Source organism: Schistocerca nitens, unplaced genomic scaffold, assembly GCF_023898315.1.
Source record: "Schistocerca nitens isolate TAMUIC-IGC-003100 unplaced genomic scaffold, iqSchNite1.1 HiC_scaffold_376, whole genome shotgun sequence".
Classification (NCBI taxonomy): domain Eukaryota; kingdom Metazoa; phylum Arthropoda; class Insecta; order Orthoptera; family Acrididae; genus Schistocerca; species Schistocerca nitens.
In genome coordinates, this window is record NW_026045910.1 from 6,116,534 (window position 1) to 6,142,567 (window position 26,034).

The window sequence follows — 26,034 nt, forward strand, 5'->3', positions numbered from 1 at the left end:
AAGATCTGGTCAATGCAGAGGAAGTAGGAACAGTTCCAAGTTGAATCTTCAGAGCTCCGACCAGGCACTGTCGTGAAGGAAGAGAACTTTGCGAGACTAAAGTCCACGACTTTTCTTTTGATTGCAGCTTGCGTATTACTCAAAACATTATAGTACCCTCTGCATTTACTGTGGTGTTGCGAGGCAGGAAGTGAATGAGCAAAACCTGCTGACAGTTCCATAGTTTTCCTTACTAAATGTGTGTCTTTGTCTTTTTTTCTTCGGGGAAAAGGGGGGGCGGTGGCGGCACTTTAACCATGTTTCTTCCACACGGTGCCCTAAGGTTTTATCCCCAGTGACAAGCTGTTTGAAGAGCAGATTTCCACCTCTGTATTTCTACAAAAAATTCTGCCCTGAACTATCCACTGCTGCTTGTGGACATCACTCAACAAACATGGCACCAATCTTGCACAGACTTTGGCATAGCGAAGATAGTCTGTCAGGATCTTGCGACAGATGAGCATTCAATTGCAGCCCTAGGAGGTTGCCTGTGGTAATGCAACCGTCTTCCTCCATAATATTGTGAATTGCAATAATGACATCACGGTGCTGTAATGGGCCTCCTTTTGCGCTGTTTGTCGCACACATTTTGTGGGCCTTTCCGTAAACTGTACATGCCAACACTGAACCATTTGAATGCTCATATTGCCTTCACCGTTAGTGCCCAATGGATATCAACAGTAGATGGTTGTTTTGCTGTGGAAAAATCAATGACAAACCACAGCTCACAATTGGACACACTGTGTAGTGGCAACTTCACACTAGCTGTCAGCATACGGGCAACATACTGCAGTATACATTGTAAGTTGGTGTAAGTGTTGTCAGCACATACCCCCAGCCCTCATCTCACTTGCACAGCTTATTCTGCAGGGAGCTTACCTATTGGACACTCCTCACATGTATCTAACAATAGTCATAGTACACGATTTTGAACAAATTACATATGTAACTTATTTTATGTACTTTCTGTCCATATTTTCCTGAGAATTTATCTTGTAAGATAAATCAGTAATGTATTTATTTTGCAAAAGCAAGCAATAAAAATGTTGACCAAAGTAGAAACTGGGCATACTGTGGAAACCTTTTTCAACATGGAAGTTTCATTTGATTCCCAATAAATATACTGTATTCAGGGCTAGTTTAAAGCACTAACAGTCACCTTGGGCACCAAGCTCAGAGGGGCACCAGAACAGCCCAAGTGCAAAATTTCTACACAGGGTGTATCATAAGTAGTGCAAAGTAAACAGGTGAGAGAAAGAGAAAGGGGGGTGGAGTTGTCAAAACCAGTGTATGTGACTAATGACAACAAAAATCAGGTGGACTACTTTGTACACAACCATAACATAAGGGGAAAAAAAAGTAATTTACTTCTCGACTTCACCTCTTCTTTGAGGATTCCGCAGGGGTTCAGCATTCTGGTGCAAAAAACAAGTTTTCTGCAGTTACAAGATAAGACGTTGAGGAATTCTACCAAATCGGAAGAAACTTAATATATCTTACTGGCTGCTCTACAAATTACTTCATAAACAACAGTATGAAAAAGATAGATTGCTACTCGCCACAGAGCAGGCACTGAGCAGCAGACAGGCGCAATGAAAAAGACTGCAAGACTGTCGCTTTTGGACAAGGCCCTCCTTCCAAAATAGAAAATGCACACATTCACACATGGCCATTGTCTCTGGTTGCTGGAGCCCAACTGTTTCCATATGTGCAGGTTGGTCAGGTACATTAAGGTAGGTGTTGGGAAAGATGTTGTGGTGCCTGTGGGAGAGTGTAAGCATGTGTTGAGCAGCCTGGGTGGCACCACCTGCGAAAGCAGCCATGCCATATATGAACTACTGCAGTGGACCACCCAGAGGCACAACATGCTCAAGTTCAGTGAGTGCTTCACAACCTGTGCCATCTCATCCTCTCAAACTACAGCTTTTCTGAACTATGTAGAAGGGAGTTATCCTTGTAAACACGTGCTTCACACCCGTATAACCATCCTGGCCCAATCTCCACTGACCAGTTGTCACCAAGCCTTCTATCCAATGATTTCCCTTCCCCTGTCCTGTCACACCCTCCCAAGCATTTCCAAGTTATTTTCATTGTGTGCTGCACCTAAATGGCTCAGGTACCTGTGCCTGTTGAGTTGGTGCTTCTGCTGTCTGGTCAGTGGTCTCTTTACACCCCAAGATGATTTGTGGGTTTATTCTGAGACTGACTGAACATAAACTTGGACTTCATTAACTTCCGACATATTCTTAGGAAAGCAGTGGTGTGTCTGCCTCCATAGCTGAGTAATCAATGGAGCTGACTAATGAGCAGAGGACCAGGGTTCAGCTCCCGGTACAGCCAGTGATTTTTCCTTGGTAAGAGGACTGGAATATGGTACACTCAGCCTCATGATACCAATTGAGGAACTACTTGACTAAGTAGTAGCAGCTCCAGATCACAAAAACTGACAAGCCATGTCCCTCCATATCGCATCGAATGACGGCACTGGCACAGGATGATGTGGCAGTCAGTCAATATTGATGGGCCCGCCAGGACCAGTGAATGGAGTTTACATTTATAGCACTGGTGTGAAATGATCCCGTAGTGCTGCAAAGGCAAACTATTGTTGTTTCAAAATTTGACTGTTGAATAGTGAGATACAATTTGTACACAGAACAATGACTTATGATTAATTCTATTTCAGCAGTTCAAAAACGGTTCAAATGGCTCTGAGCACTATGGGACTTAACTTCTGAGGTCATCAGTCCCCTAGAATTTGGAACTACTTAAACCTAACTAACCTAAGGATATCACATATATCCATGCCCGAGGCAGGATTCGAACCTGCGACCGTAGCAGTCACGCGGTTCCAGACTGTAGCGCCTAGAACCACTCGGCCACCCCAGCCGGCTTCAGCTGCAGTACTCTGATCTAATGAAACTGGTACTTTCTCAGTTTCAATGCTCACTGCTCTGCTCAAGGACTTTTGCTCTGCTTAATCATTTTCATTTGTCGAAAAGAAAAGGAAGTAACACTACTTTGCAATTTGTCTTCATGATGCATACTTCACCTGTCACAAAAAAAAGAAAAAGACTCAGCACATGTTTACTGAAACATTTTATTAACAAACATTAAGGCACTTTTACAAGAAAATTTTTTTGAGATTCACATTTGAGCAAAGGCACATTATGCAAATAGCTACACAATCACATTAATGGAATGTGTATTTTCTGTTGAATTATATTTACATGGTCTGTCACCAGCTGAAGTTTGAGATCTGGCTAAAATTGTGCCACACGTCATTCTAAGCAGCAATCCATTGAAACCAAAATACTTAATCAATATAAATAACAGAAGATGGATTACAATAACATGACAAATTTCAACATGATGCAGAAATGCACAAAAAATCTGTTTTAAACCATCTTTTAAATATTGCCAATGACAGTTATTAAAGCATTTCCATTCTTTATGAGACACTGCTCGACTTAAAATTTTATATTTATCAATCTGGATGCATCCATATGCAACTACTCAGAAGATTTACACTCATTAAATTATGATATGGCATGCTTGTTTGGCACATCAGTTCTGACAATTTGATGACTGCTCTTGAAATACATATCTATCTTATTTCAAAACTGATTACGATTGAACTTCATGTATTATAAATACTGAGAGTGACTTGCAAATTTCTTATGTTTCTGTTTCCAGCAACAAGTTAGAAGAAATCTTAAAGTCCACAATTTCATCATGGGAAGTTAATCACAATACCTTGGGGGGGGGGGGGGGGGGGGGAGGGCAAAAATTCATTGTAATTATGCAACACATACTATTTTCAAGGAAATAAATTGCAAATTCAAGGTGCAAGCTCGACACACAATGCTAAATACAGTCAAATGCAGACTAGACTTGTTAGAAACTTGCAAATTATTTAGTTTTTGTTACATTATATTAAAATCAATACAAATTTGTGCATTTCTGCCAAAATCACAGAACAGGTACTGTATTTGTTTATGAAGGAGGAATGTGCTGCTTTACATACATAGGATTGCTTGTTTCTTGTGTATTATCTTTCTATGCATTGCAGGAAACAGATCATGTTTGAATAACGAGAAAAGCACAAACTAACTGCCATCGTAATATTAATCTCTTAAGTATGTATTATCACAAGTTGATGTCACTGAATTAAATGGTCACTTGCAAGTGCTCAGTGTGTGTTCACACTTTGACTGAATAACATATTCCACTCTACAACTGCATAATGTGGCAGTATTGAAAAGACCTGTCAACGATGTGCACAAACATTTACCTCTGCATCATTACTCCCTGCAAAACATCCACATTAAATAATGATGAACACAACCTTTTCTGAAAATTGCAAGACAATGTTCTTCTTTGTACAAACTTTGAATGTAGGTGACCAAAATATCTTAAGAATGACTGTCTTGAATTTTAAAAATATTCATACAATCAAAATGGAGAAACGAAGACATCCAACATTAAAAAAGGTAAACAAAAAGTGTAGTTGGGTACTAGGTATCTTACCGCATTACCCACTTTCATTCAGCTTCAATGATGCATTAAAAGCACCTCTGGCAGACATTTCAGAACTTTTCTTCGGGTGAAATTGAATTTTTGCTTTACATGCAATAAATAACCACAGCCACATCTAATCTCACAATATGTATATACACAAACAATTCAAGATTATTCATGTGTCACTGCTCTGCATTCTCTGTGGAAGACATTAACACACAACAAGTACTCCGTAACTAGTAAGACCGACACACAAATTTAATTAAGTATCCAACTGACTTCTACAAGATTAACATTCAACTTTAACATTTCTGAGTCAGGAATGATCTGTAACATACACGTAAAGACATACAAAATATATATCCTGTCTGAAATTACTAGAAAATTTATACACTATACAGTCTTCCTGAAAAATAAGATACCACCAATGACAATTGCCACAGCAGTAACAACACCAATACCAATGAAAGTTGGTGCTTGCATTGTCAACAACATCTTCAAATGAAACAACAATGAAGGCACTGTTTTCCTAAATGATTCTCGCTTTTGGACACGTTCATAATACTTAGAAATGTGCGACTTTTTACCATTTGCCCAGAAATACTCCTCCAGGCCGAGCCTGTACAGTCGGTCCAGTAATACTGAGAGTGTGATGTCTGCCACAGTAAACTGAGCACAGCACAACCACCATTCTTCCTTACCTGTGACAAAAAAACTGCACTTATTATCTATGTACTGCAAACCACTTCTTTAGAAGACAACAAATTCCACTAATACATGATATGTTGTTCTTCATAGACACTGGCAAGTAAAAAAAATGTAGCTGTAATAACAAAGATGCAGATGATATTACAATGTTGTCTTTATCAATCAGGACTGAAAAAAAATAATTTCCTTCAGGCAGAAAAGATTCTATTTGCAAAGAAAGCATTACTCATACGCAATTCAGTTTGCCCTTTTCTTGCTTGATATCTTGCACACTGTGGGTGAAAGGCAACAGGCAGATAACATATTCATAGATTTGTGGAAAGCATTCAACCCAGTGCCCCACTGCAGACTGTTAAAGGCCTGTGCTATGTAATAGGTTCCCAGATATGTAAGTGGCTCAAAGACTTGTTAAGTAATAGAACCCAATCTGTTGTCTTGGACTGTGAGTGTTTATCGGAGACAAGGATATTGTCAGAAGTATGATAGGGAGCTCTAATGTAACTCTGGTGCAGCCTTTCATGTTTGCATGACTGTCAACCAACCGACCCCCTGCATCCTCATCCAAATGAATGAATGCTGCGAAGCTGCAGCCTGGACGAAGTGTTTACTGTACAGCTGCAGTATATGTTGCCAAGTCCAACACATTCAACTTCTCTGGATGCTTCACAGCCTATGTCATATGAGTCCTCCCTCCCAAAGCCAGCTTCTCTGAACTATATAGCTGAAAACTGTCCTTACAACATGTCCTCCACCCCCACAATCCTCCTGGTCTCATTCTCTGCTGGTGGCTATCTCCAACCATGTCCCATGCTTCACTCATTTTACACTAACGCCTGTCTCCTCCCATTACAACGCCTTACCAGATTGAGCTATAGCGGAGGAGCAGTGTAGTCAGCCAAGACAATGTAGTTAGGATGTAATATGTGTTTTTGTGTGAGGATATTATTTTGTATTAGTTGGCTCTGAAAGACACTGTCTGAAGGCTTAGTAATATTTCCAGTCTTATTTATATGCCTGTTGAGTACTCAATGCCTCAACTATACAGTGAGTTGCTACCTTTAGCTCTACCATTATTTATACTCATATCTTTCTTAGCTAACAATGATCCACGGCAAACAACTTTGAGAAGTCTACAATTATAAAATCTTACCTAGCAGGCTGTGTGTATAATTTGTGAAGATGGTGCGTATTGATTTCATACAGAAACAATGATGTTGCTAACTGATACTCTCAAAAATAAGTTTCACTTTCTTGAAGAAAATGGGGTAAGAAATTGATGAGAACACTGGATCATCCAGCACTGCCAATGAAGTGGAAATTTTGGATTTACAGATGAAACAAATTACGCATACATAAACTGTATTTTGTACACTCATTGTGTTGACTGACTGCTTACAAAGTAATAGATTAACAACAAAATAGCAAATGTATTAAACAATGAGAATAAGAAGTACAAACTAGCACCATCTTCAGATGACACCAGTAAAATTGAGGATGCATGGGGTATGGAGAGAAAAGGGGGAGGGGGAGGGAGTATTCCAACTGATCAATTCGGTATCTTCCAATTGACTGACTGGGTGTTTATAGAAAGTCTACGTTTTCAGTTGTTCATTCCAAGGTGACAGAGCAGACTTATTACTGTTGTTTTTATCCTTATGGGAACATTGTTTCCACATGCTTTTATCACATTCAAGACATGCAAAAGTTGTTTACTGACTCTCTATTAATGTTCACCAGGTCTATGATAATTCTATGCTCAAATGTCAACCAAGCACAAGGTTTATGAGTTTCTGGATTATTTTATAACTTCCTGCCATCAAAGGTCAAGTAGGACATTTATCATCCCTTTCCTGATCTTCTGTAAACTATTTGTGTTGTTCCAATTCTGGCAGGTGTTACATTGCATAGTTACCAAGCAACTCAGCAAACAAGTAAAAACATTCCAATCAGATTTTTTTCCATTTTGAAATGCATTACCAGAACTTACCTTCTGTGCTAACTATGATTTGAATGTGACTATTAACAGTTCAAGAGTTGGCTATCTGAATAAAATGGAAAGTTCAGTTCAAAGTTTTTTTTTTTTTTAATTTATTTATCACATCAAACTGGCTGGTTTTAATCTTCAGGAGATGCAGATGTCCTTCCATCCACATCCACCATGAGGCGCATGGTGGAGGGTATTCATGTATGGAGCATGGGAAGAATGATTGATTGAATGCCCCTGTGTGTGCAGTAATTATTCTAATCTTATCCTCATGACCCCTGTGTGAATGATACGTAGGGACTTGTAGTATATCCCTAGAGGAATCATCTAAAGCTGGTTCTTGAAACTTTGTTAACAGATTTTCTTGGGATTGTTTAAGTTTGTCTTCAAGAGTCTACCACTTCAGTTCCTTCAGTATCTCTCTGACATTCTTCCATGAATTAAATAAACCTGTGACCATTCATGCTCCCCTTCTCGGTATAAATTCAATATCCTCTGATGGTCATATCTGGTACAGATCCCACACACTTGGGCAGTATGCTAGGATGGATTGCATGAGTGATTTGTAAGCAATTTCTTTAGTGGACTGATTGCACTTCCCCAATATTCTACCAATAAACCAAAGTATACAACCTGCTTTACCCATGACTGAACCTATGTGATCATTCCATTTCATATCCCTGCAAAGTGTTACATTCAGGTATCTGTAGCAGTTGGCTGATTCCAACTGTGATTAACTGATGTTATATTCATAGGCTACTATGTTTTTTAATTTTGTGAAGTGCAAAATTTTACATTTCTGGACATTTAGAGCAAGTTGCCAATCTCTGTACCACACTGAAACCTTATCACGATCTGACTAAATCTGTGGCTTGGTTCTAAAAGGGCCAATGTCAATATTTGTCAAAACTGGTTTTATTGGTGTACGCCATATAGTTTCACATGCTCTTCATAATGTTAAAACAGCCAATGTCTAAGCCAGCGGGTGGGATACTGGGGTTTTAAGATGTAAGCCCCAAAAAAGTGTTTTATCAAGTTCCCAATCAGCATAAAAGGGCCAATCTTGACATTGGTCCTCCCTCTTATTTTACATTTGTTGTAAGAAGGGCCAATGTCGACATTGGCCTTTTTTGCTGACAGATGGTTTCAACAATTTATACAATGCTGTGACATTGGACTTAAATCTGGCAGGAATACACAATAATAAGAGTTGTTCCTTTAACAATTCCCCTAACCATTCGACACATTGTTAGTGAGGAGTCTACACAGTCTCGGTGGGCACAAACATCATATTCCACAGAGGTGATAAGGAAGGGCTTGAGGAACGAACTGCACCTGAAATATCACTGCTGAAGTCGTCACTTTGCCTTGAAGGTAAGTTTACTACAATAGACTGATATCAGGAGCATTTATCCCTAATTTTTCCAACACAAGACCAGAAATTGACTGGTATCTCTACTTAATGCAAATCTAAAATATTATCAACCATCTATTAAATTTATTTCACTTTTATTTTCTTGAAGGTTATCCCAGTACCAGCACAGAAGGAAATGCATGTTCGTCATTATTGGCAGATGTGATTTCAAGTTCTGATGAAGATGTATTTGAAGATTCTGATGAATATGTTCCAACTGGTGGTGAAAGTAATGATGAAAGCAATGACAAAGGGAATATAGCGAAAGACAGTTAAAAGATCTTCAAGGATTGAAGAAATTGATCTAATTCAATAGTAGCCTGGCAATGAAACAACAAAGTTCAGTAGAAGGGGGGAGGAACAAATGTGATCCACAGGATTCATCCAGGAAAAGAAAGCGAAATGAAAATTTATGCAAAAAAAAAAAAAAAAAAAAAAAAAAAAAAAAAAAAAATCAGAGGAAAGAACTGAAAACTGCAGGAAAGGAATATGTGACGTAGAAAGGAAAAGTTATACCTGCTAAAGTTCTAAAATCATTGTGAAAGTGCAGGAAAAATTGCGGAGGAAAAGTAAATGACGATGAGAGAGAGAAAATGTTAATAGAATATTACAAATTGTCCCCAGAAGCTCAAAATCAGTTCATAGCTAATCATGTGTCTGAGGAAATGAAACATGTGAAGCATTTAAGGCGCAAACCTGAAGGAACTGCAAGCAGGCGAAAATATTCCAGGAAATACTTTCTTTAGTGCTTCTTTGGAGACTAATACAGAAGTTACGTCAGAATATATTCCTTAGTACATTTTCTTTAACACAAAAGAAGGTAAGAATAATTGTGGACAAAAGATGGGGCTCTGGAGGAGGAGTGTGTTCTGAAGATGGACGTTGTAAACATTCTAATCATCCGAAAGTTCCATCTGACGACAATGATTTAATAAAGGAACAAATTAACATGGTTCCTTCTTATGAAAGCCATTATTCTCAATCTCATTCTTCTAAAAGATATTGACGGAGATCCGAAATGTGAAATAATTTGGGTGAAGGTCACTGTTAAAGCAGGCTCAGACATGGTAATTGGATGTCTCTATAGGCCCCCTGCTCAGCAGCTGTTCTGGCAGAGCAGCCGAAGGAAAATTTGGAAAATATTCCGAGTAGATTTCCCGACCATGTTATAGTTCTGGGTGGAGATTTTCATTTGCCGGATATAGACTGGGAGACTCAAACGTTTATAACGGGGGGCAGGGACAAAGAATCCAGTGAAATTTTTTTAAGTACATTATCTGAAAACTACCTTGAGCAGTTAAACAGAGAACTGACTCGTGGCGATAACATATTAGACCTTCTGGTGACAAACGGACCCAAACTATTTGAAACAGTTAACGCAGAACAGGGAATCAGCGATCATAAAGTGGTTACTGCATCGATGATTTCAGCCGTAAATAGAGATATTAAGAAAGGTAGGAAGATTTTTCTGTTTAGCAAAAGTGACAAAAGCATATTACAGAGTACCTGATGGCTCAAGACAAAAGTTTTGTCTCAAGTACAGATAGTGTTGAGGATCAGTGGACAAAGTTCAAAACCATCGTACAATATGCGTTAGATGAGTATGTGCCAAGCAAGATCGTAAGAGATAGAAAAGAGCCACCGTGGTACAACAACTGAGTTAGAAAACTGCTGCGGAAGCAAAGGGAACTTCACAGCAAACATAAACATAGCCAAAGCCTTGCAGACAAACAAAAATTAAGCGAAATGTAGTGTGAGGAGGTCTACGCGAGAGGCATTCAATGAATTCGAAAGTAAAGTTCTATGTACTAACTTGGCAGAAAATACTAAGAAATTTTGGTCTTATGTCAAAGTGGTAGGTGGATCAAAACAAAATGTCTAGATACTCTGTGACCAAAATGGTACTGAAACAGAGGATGACAGACTAAAGGCCGAAATATTAAATGTCTTTTTCCAAAGCAGTTTCACAGAGGAAGACTGCACTGTAGTTCCCTCTCTAGATTGCCGCACAGATGACAAAATGGTAGATATCAAAATAGACGACAGAGGGATAGAGAAACAATTAAAATCGCTCAAAAGAGGAAAGGCCGCTGGACCTGATGGGATACCAGTTCGATTTTACACAGAGTACGCGAAGGAACTTTCCCCTCTACTTGCAGCGGTGTACCGTAGGTCTCTAGAACAGCGTAGCGTTCCAAAGGATTGGAGAAGGGCACAGGACATCCCCGTTTTCAAGAAGGGACGTCGAACAGATGTGCAGAACTACAGACCTGTATCTCTAATGTCGATCAGTTGTAGAATTTTGGAACATGTATTATGTTCGAGTATAATGACTTTTCTGGACAATAGAAATCTACTCTGTAAGAATCAGCATGGGTTTCGAAAAAGACGATCATGTGAAACCCAGCTCGCACTATTCGTCCACGAGACTCAGAAGGCCATAGACATGGGTTCCCAGGTAGATGCCGTGTTTCTTGACTTCTGCAAGGCGTTCGATACAGTTTCCCACAGTCGTTTAATGAACAAAGTAAGAGCATATGGACTATCAGACCAACTGTGTGATTGGATTGAAGAGTTCCTAGTTAATAGAACACAGAATGTCATTCTCAATGGAGAGAAGTCTTCCAAAGTAAGAGTGATTTCATGTGTGCCACAGGGGAGTGTCATAAAACCATTGCTATTCACAATATTCATAAATGACCTTGTGGATAACATTGGAAGTTCACTGAGGCTTTTTGCAGATGATGCTGTAGTATATCGAGAGATTGTAACAATAGAAAATTGTACTGAAATGCAGGAGGACCTGCAACGAATTGACGCATGGTGCAGGGAATGGCAATTGAATCTCAATGCAGACAAGTGTAATGTGCTGCGAATAAATAGAAAGAAAGATCCTTTATCATTTAGCTACAATTTATCTGGTTAGCAACTGGAAGCGGTTAATTCCATAAATTATCTGGGAGTAGGCATTAGGAGTGATTTTAAATGGAATGATCATATAAAGTTGATCGTCAGTAAAGCACATGCCAGACTGAGATTCATTGGAAGAATCCTAAGGAAATGCAATCCGGAAACATAGGAAGTAGGTTACAGTACACTTGGTCGCCCACTGCTTGAATATTGCTCACCAGTGTGGGATCCGTACCAGATAGGGTTGATAGAAGAGATAGAGAAGATCCAGCGGAGAGCTGTGCACTTCGTTACAGGATCATTTAGTAATCGTGAAAGCCTTACGGAGATGATCGATAAACTCCAGTGGAAGACTTTGCAGGAGAGACGCTCAGTAGCTCGGTACGGGCTTTTGTTGAAGTTTCGAGAACATATGTTCACCGAGGAGTCAAGCAGTACATTGCTCCCTCCTACGTATATCTTGCAAAGAGACCATGAGGATAAAATCAGAGAGATTGTCTAAATGGTTATTTGAATATACTGGCCAATGAAATTGTTGAGGTACACCTGTACAGCGATTCGTGTACCGGACAAGACAGAAATATTTTTATTGCCTTCATGTTTCTGAGAGTAGTGGAAGAATTCATGATTCAGTGAAGACATTTTGAAATCAACCACAAGTTTCTTGAAGTTGGACATCCTCACTTGGAAGCTGACTCAGTTCACACAACCATTAAGAAGACAAAGAAAACAACAACTGTTGAAGTACAACTGCCAAGAGACTGGGCCTAATTAATACGCATGGTTCCCTGAAAGCCACCCATAACTGCAATAGAGCTGGAACAAAAGGACTTCTACAACTTTAAAGACTTATATGAGAGGTCATTATCTGCACACAAAAATTAAGACAGAAGGGAATCCTATTGTTTGGAACAAGATGAAATGGATGAAGTATCACTCAGGTATGCCAGGAATTGTCTCCTACAAACACAGTTACTCCTCAGAAGAACCATTCAAGATGATAGATCTGAACAGAAAGAAAACTCGACTCTTTTCTATGCCAAAACTTGCACCTATTTCTGATGCCATCATACCCATTTCAGAAAAGAAATTAAAGGACTTAATGGATCTCCTCCCATACAGCAATGTAAGCAGTCATCCATTCTACATGCCCTTCATCAATCACCTGAGAGCCAACACACAGTCAGATAAAGAGATGTACAATATGCACAACAAGGATCCAAACACACTTCCCTATGGTACACCCAACGTTAGGTCTACATCTGATGATGACTCTCCAGCAAAGATAACATGCTGTGTCCTTCCCACTAAAAAGTTCTCATTCCAGTCAAAAATTTCACTCGATACCCTACATGATTATATTTTTGACAATAAGTGTAGGTGTGGTACTGGGTCAAATGATTTTTGGAAATCAAGAAACACTACATCTACCTGGTTGCCTTGACCCAAAGCTTTCAATATGTCATGTGAGAAAAGTGAGAGTCGGGTATCACATGGTCAATGTTTTTTAAATCCATGCTGGTTGGCATTGAGGAGGTCATTCTGTTCACGATAACTCGTTATGTTTAAGCTCAGAATATGTTCTAAGATTCTACAACAAATTGATGTCAAGGATATTGGACAGTAGTTTTGTGGATCACTTCTATTAACCTTCTTGTCGACAGATGTGACCTACATCTTTTTCGAATAACTAGGCTCAGTTTTCTGTTTGAGGGATCTACAATAGATTACAGTTAGAAGAGGGGCTAACTGAGCTACAAATTCAGTATAAATTCTGACAGGGATCCTATCAGGGCCTCGAGCTTTGTTCAGTTCTAACAACTTCAGATGTTTCTCAACACCACTGACACTGACACTTATTTCATTCATCTTTTCACAATTGTGTCATAGTCACTGACACCAGTTTCGATGTAGACATCCTCAAAGAGGTCAGGTCTATTTATTGGCATTAGATACAATATATTTCCCTCATGAGCAGGGTTCCGACTAATATGTTCTAGGTAGTTTTCAGACAAAGCCTTTAGCAAAGTTTCATATGTTGTCTTATCGTGCCCGCCACTAACAAATCTGCAATTTTCCCAATTAACTGTTGGATGATTAAAGTCTCCACTGACGATTATATTATGACTGGGGAACTTAGGTACAAGTGAACTGAGGTTTTCTCTCAAGTTTTCAGCTACATCAGGAGAGGAGTCTGGTGAGTGATAGAAGGGCCCAATTATTTTATGCCCAGCCCATACACATTTAAATTTTCCCCGAAGATCTCACTGCTACCAATTTCAGGTTTAGCTCTGAGCACTATAGGACTTAACACCAGAGCTCATCAGTCCCCTAGACTTAGAACTACTTAAACCTAACTAACCTAAGGACACCACACACATCCATGCCTGAGGCAGGATTCGAACCTGCAACCATAGCGGTAGCATCCAGACTGAAGCGCCTAGAACCGCTCGGCCACACCAGCTGGCAATTTCAGGTTTCAACCAGCTTTCTGTACCTAGTATTATGTACTCTGGCACTTCGTTGTGAATGCTTCAGCAGCTTACCATTAGGATTTTAATACTCTCATTTGTGAGAGGCATTTCTCTCGATCTTACACTGATACTTCTGGGTTCCCTACAGCTAACGTTATCTGGATTGGATGGAGAGTCGCCCTATTTATAAAACCCTTGTGTGCACCCCCACACACTGTGAGATACTTGAGTAACAGCCCCTGATGTGTGGTGCACACCTGACCTATATAGGGGGACCCTACAGTTCTCAACCCTATGGCACAAGTCCAGGAAGTTGCAGCCTAGCTTTTCACAGAACCTTGAAAGTCTCTGGTTCAGTCCTTCCACTTGACTCAGAACCAAAGGGCCACAATCAGTTCTAGGGATAATGCTGTAAATTGAAAGGTTCGTGGAAACACCAAATGCAAGGCTTGTCTTCTCAACCTTCTCTACCAGTCGCTGGAATGACACAAAAATGACCTCTTAGTTTAGGCGACAGGCATCATTTGCTCCAATGTGCGCTGCAATCTGCAGCTGGTTGCACCATGTTCCCTCAATGGCTGCTGGAATAGCCTCTTCAACAAGCTGAATGAGGCCCCCAGGCATTCATACTGAGTGCAACTGTTGCCCTTTTCTATCCCTTGCTGCCATTTCCCTAAGAGCTACCATCATTCACCAAATGTCTGATAGACCCCCACCCTTTTGTGTTTGCTTCCTCCTGACACCAAACAAAGCAGGTTTCCCCAAAACAGGTGAAGTGAGCCCCACTAGCTCAGTTTCAGTGACAGACAGCTCCTCAAACTTGTTGGTTAGGGGGATCGGTATAAAAAACACCCTGTGTCCTGCCTGGTCGCTGTCCGCCTTGTTCAGAACACCTATATCTGATATTGACATGCCACCTACAGTCAAGTGGACAGGTAATGACAGATCCTCTACTTTCTGCGGAGGAGACAGGATCCACGGGAGAGAATAGTACTTGAGGTACCTCTGCTGTATGTACTACAGGTACACAGTTCTCAGGAGCTATTCCAACATACCTATCACAGCACTCACAGCTTATAGAACAATAGATTGCTTCATTAGGGGGGAAAGAAATTTTATGGGAATGCAAATGGGGCAGCGGCAGTAAGGAGGGGACTGCACGACACTCTACATCTACATCCATACTCCGCAAGCCACCTGACGGTGTGTGGCGGACGGTACCTCGAGTACCTCTATCGGTTCTCGCTTCTATTCCAGTCTCGTATTGTTCATGGAAAGACGGATTGTCGGTATGCCTCTGTGTTGGATCTAATCTCTCTGATTTTATCCTCATGGTCTCTTTGCGAGATACACGTAGGAGGGAGCAATATACTGCTCGACTCCTCGGTGAAGGTATGTTCTCGAAACTTCAACAAAAGTCCGTACCGAGCGTGGTTTGAAGCTCTGACCTCAGGTTATGAGGGGCCAACCATTTATGATGACAAAGAGAAGCAAAGGTGCAGGAAAAAACGTGCAGAGAGCAGGACGTCAAAGATATGTCCACAAGTAAGCAGGTGACTTGAGTTTGATGACTACAGAAGTGAAAGGGTAAAAAGTAAAGGTTGATTAAATTATAACAAAAAATAGAAAGGTGAAAAGCATAATGAAGTTAAAGAGAAAAATTAAAGAGTAGGGGTTGCACGAGGGGGAAGGATTAAATTAGTAAATAACAAAAATAAGACAGAGTTCGGACAAACACTAATATAGGAAAGGACTAGTGGACATTGGGCCAAGGAGGCTGAGGGGTGAGACAATATGTTGGAAAGACTTTGAGGAACTGTTAAGAATATGAGAAATCTCCTGGTGGTGGGAGGATAACACACCCCACATGGTATAGTAGGCATTCAGGCTCTTGAATTATACTGCAGAGCACACTAGATACTGGATATCCTCAAGTAGATTAGTTATTTTGAGAATTATTCCTGTGTTCTGCAAGTTTGAAGCTGGTCATCTCTGTATAAAAAGTACTGCAGAAAACACATCAGCTCACAAAACATGAACAGTTTCATTTGTTAGTCTGCCTTTAATGTACCAGTATTCGTTAGTTATGGGGCTAGAGTAAGCGGTAGAGTGTGAATGCTTGGGGCAGGTTTAACAGTGGGAACAGTTACAGGAACCTTGGGGTAGAGATGCTGGTTTGGGAATTTTGTATGTTTTGACAAGGATACTATGAATTTTTGATAAAGACTTCAACTTCTAGGAATGTGGCTTGGGATCTGGAGTAGACAAAGTGAATTTCAGTTGAAACACAGAGTTAAATTGATGCAGAAGTTGAGCTGGTTACGTTTTGTAGGATTTTCAATAATTGGCTGGATAAATGGTCATAATGTAAAACTTCCTGGCAGATTAAAACTTTGTGCCGGACCGAGACTCGAACTCGGGACCTTTGCCTTTTGCGGGAATGTGCTCTACCAACTGAGCTACCCAAGCATGACTCACGCCCCGTCCTGGAAACATCCCCAAGGCTGTGGCTAAGCCATGTCTCCGCAATATCCTTTCTTTCAGGAGTGCTAGTTCTGCAAGGTTCGCAGGAGAGCTTCTGTAAAGTTTGGAAGGTAGGAGACAAGGTACTGGCAGAACTAAAGCTGTGAGGACGGGGCGTGAGTCGTGCTTGGGTAGCTCAGTTGGTAGAGAACATGCCCGCGAAAGGCAAAGGTTCCGATTTCGAGTCTCGGTCCGGCACACAGTTTTAATCTGCCAGGAAGTTCCATATCAGCACACACTCCGCTGCAGAGTGGATATCTCTTTCTGGTCATAGTGTATTTCAACAACGAATTATGACAAGCTGTATAAGTAGTCAATGATAATTCTGCAATACCTAATCAACTACTTTGCGTATTTCAGTAACGTAAGTATCCTTTATTGATGGCCTATACAAGTCAAAATGTGTTTAGAAAAGAAATCTAGTAATGGGAGACTGTGTGTTTTCAAAAACAAACAAAAAACCAGGTATATAACTTACTCTGCATACATCTATGCCATTTCAGACCATCAGAAGCCAATGTACGATTATTTTGACTAAATCTTTTCTCAGAATTAGGGCTAGAAGGTGAAGTAAATAACTTATTGCTACCTCACTTATAAGTCCCGCATTCAAATGTAATATACAACCAAACAGCATGATGATATTATTAAGAACCATCGTAGCTATACTAACGTAGATTTAATACATGATAACCAATTTCATTCAATGATCATCATCAGGTACGACTACCAACAGTCTTCTTAACAAATTCTCACACAATTGCACCCATTATCATGACTGAATAAAGTCTAATTGTCTTACGTAACACTGAAAGCACACAAATGCTCTGTCGATTGCCCAACAGAAATACAGCAAACAGTTAACTTCTACCAGGTGGTCGTCAAGAGTGTTTTGTGTTTGTCATACTCCAAAATGTACCTCCAGTGTTACATAAGACTTTTTGAGTCATGTATGAGAACTCAGTAAGAAGAGTGTTGGCAGCTTCATCTGATGGTATTCACGGAACAAAACTAATTGTGACAAAATAAACATGCCTTAATACGGCTGTGGTGGTTCTTATTAATATTAACATGAAATGGCTGTTGAGCACAAGGTGATCAAAATTATTTGCAAACCACATGACATTGGCAGTGTTTGTTGCTGTGGTGCACCATTTTCAGAGGACAAAATAATGGACGACATGAAAGACAACATGGGGTCCACAAAAGACCCTCAGTATGGTGGTTCAAGTTAGTTCCATGTGTCATTTGCATAATAAATCTTAACGATTTGGAGCGAGTCATCTCACATTCACATTGCAAATTAATTTGTAAATATGGCTACATGTCGAACATTTGTATGTTTTTGTATTTATTATTATTACTATTATTTTTATTAAATATATAGATGTGAGTTGGTAGCTTCTACCCACCACTTTTTACACATTACAATAATAGAAATTCTATGAAACAGAAGAAGCTGCCACCACGAAACATTTTCAGTTTGTTGTAGAATTTTGCTTTGCTCTCTGTCAGACATTTTATATCACTGGGTAAGTTGTAAAAAATTTTCCTCTGTCAAAGACAACCTAAATGTGGAGTAATGTATGAGATTTTTCCTTTTGGTATTGTAATTATGTACACTATTGTTCCTTTCGGACTGCAATGGATTATTTAAAACAAACTTCAAGAGGGAATAAATATACTGTGAAACGGTAGTCAGAATGCCCAGCTCCTTAAATACACGACAATCATGAGCGAGCACCATGTATTATTCTTACAGTACATTTTTGAGCAATGAAGACATTCTTTCTTAAAGATGAGTTATGCCGCCAGAACATTATCCCACATGACATTATTAAATGAAAATATGTCAACTTACTGATTTGTCTCTCCCCAAGATTTGCAATGATTCTAAGTGCAAACAGTGCTGAACTAAGTTGTTTTTGGAGTTCAAAAATGTGTGTTTTCCACTTTAAATTATCGTAAATATGACCACCTAAGAAATTTGAATTTTCCACTCTATTTATTATTTCATCTCCATGTGTAGTAGGCCCACATTTGCAAAACCTAATAAGCTGTGTCTTTTTAAAATTGAGGGTGAGTGTATTCTTAGAAGACCAGTCAATTACACTTTCAAGAAAACTGTTTACCATTTCTTCTGCTGCTGCTGTACATATGCTTGGATTGATTACAACACTAGTGTCATCTGCAAAAAGAAGTACTTCCGCTTTCCGTATATTAGATGGATGATCTTTTACATATACGATGAAAAATAATGGACCTAACACAGAGCCTTGGTGAACTCCATATGTGCTTTCTCTCCAATCAGAATTACATCCTGGGACTACATTGACTGAACTGCTAAGTACAACTTTCTGCATTCCTTTCTGCATACACCATCAAGCTTGTAAAACTTCAACTTATCTACGAGAATACTGTGATTCACAGTCAGATGCCTTCAATAGGTCGCAGAAAATACCAACTGGTTCTATTTTATTATTTATTGCTTGTAAAATTCGTTGTGTGGACATATCAATAATATTCTCAGTTGGACAACTCTTCTGAAATCCAAACTGTGATTTGCTGAGGGTATTATTGTTGCTAAGGTGAGATACTAGGCTAGAATACATCATCATTTCAAAAATTTTGGAAATTATTTCAGCAGTGAAATGGATCAATAGTTATTGACATCTGTCTTATTACCTTTCTTAAAGAGGGGTTTAACAATTATATATTTCAGCCTCTCCAGAAAAATGCCACAAGTTAGTGGTGCATTACATACTTCAAATAAGATCAGATCAGATCAGATAAGCTTTCTCTAAGTAGAAATGTAGGTTTGCCTTTCCTTAACCTATCTTCTAAGATAAGTCATAGAGTCAGTTTTGCCTCACGTGTTCCAGCATGTCTATGGAAACCAAACTGATCTTCCCCGAGGTCAGCTTCTATCAGTCTTTCCATTTGTCTGTAAAGAATTAATGTTAGTATTTTGCAGGCGTGACTTATCAAACTGATAGTTCCACAATTTTGACACCTGTCAACATCTGCTTTCTTTGGGATTGGAATTATTATATTCTTCTCGAAGTCTGAGGATATTTCACCTGTCTCATACAGCTTGCTCACCAGATGATAGAGTTTTGTCATGACCCTTTTTCAACTTACGTCTTTCTGTGCTCTGTCAAACTCTTCACACAGTATCGTATCTCCGATTTCATCTACATCCTCTTCCATCTCCATAATAGTGCTCACAAGAACATCACCCTTGTATAGACCCTCTATATACTCCTTCCACCTTTCTGCCTTCCCTACTTGGCTTAGAACTGGTTTTCCATCTAAGCTCTTGCCATACAAGTGGCTCTCTTTTCTCCAAAGGTCTCTCTAAGCTTCCTATAGGCAGTATATATCTTACCCCTACTGAAATATGCCTCTATATCCTTACATTTGTCGTTTAGCCATCCCTGCTTAGCCATTTTGCACTTCCTGGTGATCTCATTTTTGAGACATTTGTATTCCTTTTTGTCTGCATTTTTATATTTTCTCCTTTCATCAATTAAATTCAGTATTTCTTCTGTTACCCAAGAATTTCTATTAGCCCTTGTGTTTTTACCTACTTCATTCTCTGCTGCCTTCACTGTTTCATCTCTCAAAGCTACCCATTCTTCTTCTACTGTATTTCTTTCCCATGTTCTTGTCAATCATTGCCTAATGCTCTCTCTGAAACTCTCCACAACCTCTGGTTCTTTCAGTTTATCCAGGTCCCATCTCCTTAAATTCCTGCCTTTTTGCAGTTTCTTCAGTTTTACTCTACAGTTGACAACCAATAGATTGTGGTCAGAGTCCACATCTGCCCCTGGAAATGTCTTACATTTTAAAACCTGTTTCCCAAATCTGCCTACCCATTATATAATCTATCTGATACCTCCCACTGTCTCCAATCCTCTTCCACGTATACGACCTTCTTTCATGATTCTTACACCAATATACTGTATCTATCTATTATATTTAAGAAATGATTGTTAAGTATATTTGCTACCTGTGACTCACCATTTATAGCCCTTGCTTTCAGTTCAATGGCAATGTCATCGTGTTCTGTGACTTCTTGTCCTGTCTCTCATTTCACTACATTCCATACAGCCTTAAACTGCTTTTGGAATTACTGATTTCTGGCATTATTTCCAAGTTCCCTGATTTTTTAAAAATATTTTTTCCTAACAAGTCTGAGTAGTTTTTGTAGTGTGCTACTACTGCAGGATCTCTACTAGTTCTTGCGAACAGGTACATTTTCCTTTTCATTTCACAAGATACCTAATCTCCCTAGTCACCCATATTTTCTTTAACACATGACCATTTGTTGTCGTTTCTGGTTAGTGTATGCAGAAAGCTGTCTTCAAATAATGCTGTGAATTTACCAGGGAACAGAGTAAATTTGATGTTAGTATTTGGTTCATTATCTATTAGGGTCTACTGCCTTTATCCACCCGTGATTTAAAGTTAATTACTGAGATCAAATTGTAGGATCCAAATAAGGTTTCCAGATTACTTTTCCCTATCAGAATCCTTTAGAAAATCTACACTGAAGTCACTGCAGTCTATTAACTGCTTGCTGTTAACTGACATATAACATGGTAATGCATCCTGGTTCCTCGTGAAGAGTTCACAATTTCCTAGTGAGGATCTACATACAGTCACAATTGAATTATAAGAACTAAGTTTCATTATTAATTCACAAGTATGCACTTCTACATGCTGATCACTACAAAATCTACTTGTCTCTACATTTCTGAACTTGTATTTTGTCTTAATATATGTAACAACTCCTCCTTTTCCCATATCAGTTTTACATGAGTAAGATGCTTGAGTGTAATCTTTTATCCCTGTGGTGGTAATGCGGTGCTCAGATGGGCACAGGATGTCTCTTTTCAGAGCTCTCTAAATTTTCCAAACAGACAAGGACCTCTTCTACCTTATTACTCAGTCCTCTAATATTTTGATGAAATAAGCTAACCTTACTTTTCCATGCATTCTTAAACATGCTGTGGGGCTCTTCTGTTATTCTGACTTCTTTCACAACAGAGTGCTTGAATCATGATTCTGACCTAAAAAAGCTTCCTCTCTGAGACTGTAGTCCGATCCACGAACGACAGCAGTTCACATACGTCAAAGCATGGGCGAGGATTGCATTGTTGACAATGCCAAGTGACAGTTGCGGTACACGCATGCACATGCTTTCCACTTGAAGAAAGTGTATATCCTGCAAATTATGTCTCTCGCTTGGTTATGCAGAATTTATCACTTACCACCACAGTCAGTGATGACAATTTGCAACAAGTGGAGTCGAAATTCACTACACAACTCACTACGATCATGTTTAATGCTGTCATTAGCTATGGCATGCACAGCAGAGCACTCAGAACACTACTGAATGTTCATTGGCTGTTGGAGAATACGTGACGTAGGTGCGCAGAACAAGCCTAAACTCAACCACTGTCATTCTTGACTAACTATATGTGGAGCTTGCTTTGCGTGATGGTGTGCCCCTCCTCCCCATATGTTATCTGCAGAAAGGTCAGCCAGTCTATCTTTCCCTTTCCTATTCATGTGTAGACCATATATCCCCATCTCTCAATTGTAGCAACAGGCACTGCACTCATGTGATATTTCATTTCACTCAGCATCAGACTGTTCAATTCTGTGTGCACACAGTTCACAACAATGTTAACCCATGGTTGGTCATGACACTATTACGTCCACATAATCATAACGTCCTAAAATAATCTGATACTCTTTGCCAAAATATCTGTACAAATTCCTCATTTCCTCTGTCACCTGGCTAAGACTAGCACTTGGCCTCACAATACTTGTGAACTGGTACCCTTTTCCTAATTTGTCCTGTACCATCTTGGTTACACCCCTCCCATGGCTGCCACCTATCAGCAAGACTCTTTTCTTCCTACTCTCTTTTGGTACTGACATACACTTAGTTTCTTTGCTACAAGTGTGCTGCACCCTAATGTGTCCTACAGATGGATGATGCTCTTCCCCTCCTGTTTCAGATAACACATTAATTTTTTTTTTTTTTTTTTTGATACTGTAAGCTAAGATGTAAATGAAGAAGTTGAAGAGCTGTTCCCCTTTCGCTCTTTGTTTGTTACCTTTACCCAGTTCCCACAATCTTTTTCGCTCTTCAAACTATCTAGTTCAAATTTTAATGTTCTAATTCAGTGTGAAGGGCACAAATCTTTGCCTTCTGTTTAGTGACTCTCTTGTTTGCAGAACCTACATTTCCATGGGAGAGCCCCATTAAGTTCCCCATTACAGTCACCCAAGTGAAATCCCAACCCACAATCAACACATACTGTTCCCTCTCTGACTGTCCTATGGCAACAGCCATGCATTGGAACACCAATTACACATTTAAACATAGAATTAAATCACTTAACACATATTACACTACATGAACTTTCGTTATTTACCAGCCGCAAAAATTAGGCCTACTGATTAGCACTTCAGGTCATGATATAATGTAAAAAGTTAATAATTTCCACTTACAACAAGAACTAAGCACTCTCTTAACTGCAATATCTGTTAACTTATTCACAACTGAACTTTAATGTTCACAAACTGTATGAAAACAAACTACTAGTGCAGAAGTTTCTAAATCAAACAACTTGGGATTTACATAACAGTTGTGGCTACTGCAAAAAAGAGTCTAAAACAGAAATTTATATTCTCTACCACAAGTATTCAGCACTCATTAATGACAAGACACAGGTGAGTTTATTTTCTTATTATTTTAAGGGGTTCCATAAACTTTGATCTGAAGAGAATGATTACCATGTGGTGAGTATTTTCTTTACAAATGAAGTGTGATTATATGAAGACAATCTCAACTGAATACGAAGTCTACAAAGTACTGTTGCTGCAACACACACAGCTGTGCTTGATAAAAATTACATATTGGACCCACCTCGCAATTTTCAATGTGGTGCGGATGTAAACATTAAGCTTAGCTACCAGTCAAATTGTTACCACAACCAGATTTTCTGCTTTCACATTCATTGGCTTCGTCAACTCTTAACCAAATTGTCAACTTCCAACCTAACCTACACCTTGAGCTGTTATACAGATCAGTCTATAATCATAACCATGATTTCAGGAGGTGAGGGGGGAGGGTAACCAACATTGCCATTGTAAGCACTGCACAAAAAGCAAACAGTTTTCTTGCAAGCATAAGCAAATATTAACATCTTTGACATATTCTGTAGGATAAAAAGTAATGTAACTTTTGTGCAATGTGATTTCCATTACCATGTAGAACAATGCACAAAAGTATGTATATTTCAGAGTGATGACATGCTGTGACAGCCACAAAGACTACTACTTTGCCTAAGTGGGTACAAAGAACTCATAATGCTAAAATATTCTACAACCTACGTGTTCTTATATCCCATAAAGAAGCAGCCTGTCAGAGAGCAGAACAAGGTGAAGTATATGTTAACAATGTGAAACACTTACTATCAGCATGCGACGCGAGTTCGTTTTCCACTTCAGACAACACCGAGTCTACTTGATCAAGGAGCTTCTGATACTCATCCTGGACAAGTAATTTCTCGTGTTTAATTTCTTGAGCCTTTGCTTTCTGCAAGAGGACATCACGAGACTCAGGATTCTTCTCTGCATGATATCTAAGAGTCATGCAGCTGTTCTTCTCTGCAGCTGAAATGTCAGTAATACAATGACAATTACTGTGGTTCTTCTCATTTGTCTTGTTTCAATTTAACTTAATGACTATCTTACATTGTAACATTCTTCTTACTGGCTGTATGAATGGTAGTTTTGGTTTCTGAGAATACTGAGGATGAAAAAATGATCCCAAGGTAATTGCCCCTGATGGTAATTGGTCTATAACTGACCTAAAATGAATAACCTTCTGACGAACTTCGGGTCCTTGATCCAATGGTATAAGTCGTCGTGTATCACCTAGAAATGAAAATGAAAGTTACGAAAACTGGTGATTTTGTCTTCGTTGTAGTTTTCTTGTAGTACAAACTTGCCGTTACTAAAGTTGTCCTCCAAATAGTCTAATATTCTTCCTGAATCAGGAATTATTTTCACGCCGTCTTGCAATACTGGTATTTCCCCTCTTGGATTTATGTGCAAAAACCATGGCTCGAACTGTTCTCCTTTGGTAATGTTGACGATGCTGGGTTTGAACGGTAATTTCTTCTCATACAGTGCCATTAAAACCTATATTCATAGTAACATTAAAAACCCGAGGCACACAAATCAGATATATTTTACGTATGATACATGGCAGGCAAACAAAGTTACAGAAACCTATCTCATTTAAACATCAACATCAAACTATTGTTATTAACGGAAAATAAGAACATACCTTTTGGGAATAAAATGAGTAATGGTGATAGTACAACAAAAGTCCATTTCCTTTTCCATTTGTTTTAGAACCACTACTTTGTTCTTCATCGATGGTCATTGCTTTCATGTTCGCGGAATTAACACCTCTCTTCAGAGTTCAGACACCTTATTGTGACGTAATACGCACATGAACTACTGTTTCTCGGTATATGTAAACAAATTTTAGCTCCCGGCATCAAAACACATCATGGGTAACAAAGTTCTCTGCTTTATCTGTCTGCAGCAGTACCAACAAATTGCTGATAGACGTGAAGTTGATCCATGGACCCTACACGGAATTATCGCGTAGGTAACCTAATCTGAATGAAAGTGTGAAGTAATGTGGAAGTCGGCAATTCGTAGCTGTAATTCCCTCCGAAACGTATACAGTCCGACTATACATTTCAACCGTACCGCAGCAATGGGCCATTCTGATGGTAAATTAAAGGGAAAAGTTGCAGTTGTCACGGCCTCGACAGACGGGTAAGAAATTTCATATCATTACGAGGAACTATCTGTTTCTTTCGGTTCACATACAGTGAGAGACGCTTGTCATGAAAAATTTCTTATAAAATTTTGTTTGTTACGAAATCCATCATTTAATTACACGATGTCATATCACTATAGCGTTAGGTACCCAACTTCTTCGTTCATTCAGCCTTTGACAATTTCTTTATCGTGTTTAGCATTGGATTTGCCATCGCCAAGCGTCTGGCAAGAGAGGGAGCCAAAGTGGTTGTAAGCAGTAGAAAGCAAAACAATGTTGAAAATGCAGTTGCGAAACTCAAAGCTGAGGGACATACAGTTACAGGTGTTACTTGCCATGTCGCGAAAGCAAGTGACAGGCAAAACTTGCTGAAAGCGGCAGATTCAAATTTTGGTGGAATTGATATAATCGTCTCAAATGCAGCTGTAAATCCAACTGTGAGCCAAGTTCTAGAGGTAAAGAAATTTTAGACATTGTGTAATATACAGGTATGGTTTATTACACATATATGCTAAAAAGTAAATAAATGAACAATGTTCTTTTTCAGTTTTTGTGTTTGTAGTAAGAGGATACCTCTAGAGCT

The 26,034-nt window shown here is 39.2% G+C and overlaps 2 protein-coding genes across 2 annotated transcripts in view; one reads left to right on the forward strand and one right to left on the reverse strand.

The window, feature by feature from the left end:
- Positions 1 to 3,805: 3,805 nt before the first annotated feature.
- LOC126229607 (ganglioside-induced differentiation-associated protein 1-like) lies at positions 3,806 to 25,196 on the reverse strand. The gene is made up of 5 exons (XM_049942348.1): positions 24,945 to 25,196; positions 24,604 to 24,796; positions 24,347 to 24,529; positions 24,065 to 24,265; positions 3,806 to 5,258 (listed from the first exon to the last, which is right to left on the reverse strand). The coding sequence occupies exons 1-5, from the start codon at positions 25,050 to 25,052 to the stop codon at positions 4,951 to 4,953; spliced, it is 993 nt and encodes a 330-aa protein (XP_049798305.1). The 5' UTR covers positions 25,053 to 25,196; the 3' UTR covers positions 3,806 to 4,950.
- Positions 25,165 to 26,034, forward strand: part of LOC126229608 (dehydrogenase/reductase SDR family member 4-like) — a 43,307-nt gene continuing 42,437 nt past the window's right edge. The window contains exons 1-2 of the mRNA XM_049942349.1: positions 25,165 to 25,447; positions 25,651 to 25,906. Of these exons, the coding sequence (XP_049798306.1) occupies positions 25,305 to 25,447; positions 25,651 to 25,906 (399 nt within the window). The 5' untranslated portion in view covers positions 25,165 to 25,304. The remainder of the gene's footprint in view (positions 25,448 to 25,650; positions 25,907 to 26,034) is intronic.

What these genes read in the sequence shown, in the direction of transcription:
- LOC126229607 (XM_049942348.1), bottom strand. Translation starts at nt 25,052, where the DNA reads ATGAAAGCAATGACCATCGATGAAGAACAAAGTAGTGGTTCTAAAACA. An exon ending in AGTAAGAAGAATGTTACAAT is followed by an intron (nt 24,266 to 24,346) that starts GTAAGATAGTCA and finishes CTGACATTTCAG; the next exon opens with CTGCAGAGAAGAACAGCTGC. An exon ending in ACTCGCGTCGCATGCTGATA is followed by an intron (nt 5,259 to 24,064) that starts GTAAGTGTTTCA and finishes TTTTTGTCACAG; the next exon opens with GTAAGGAAGAATGGTGGTTG.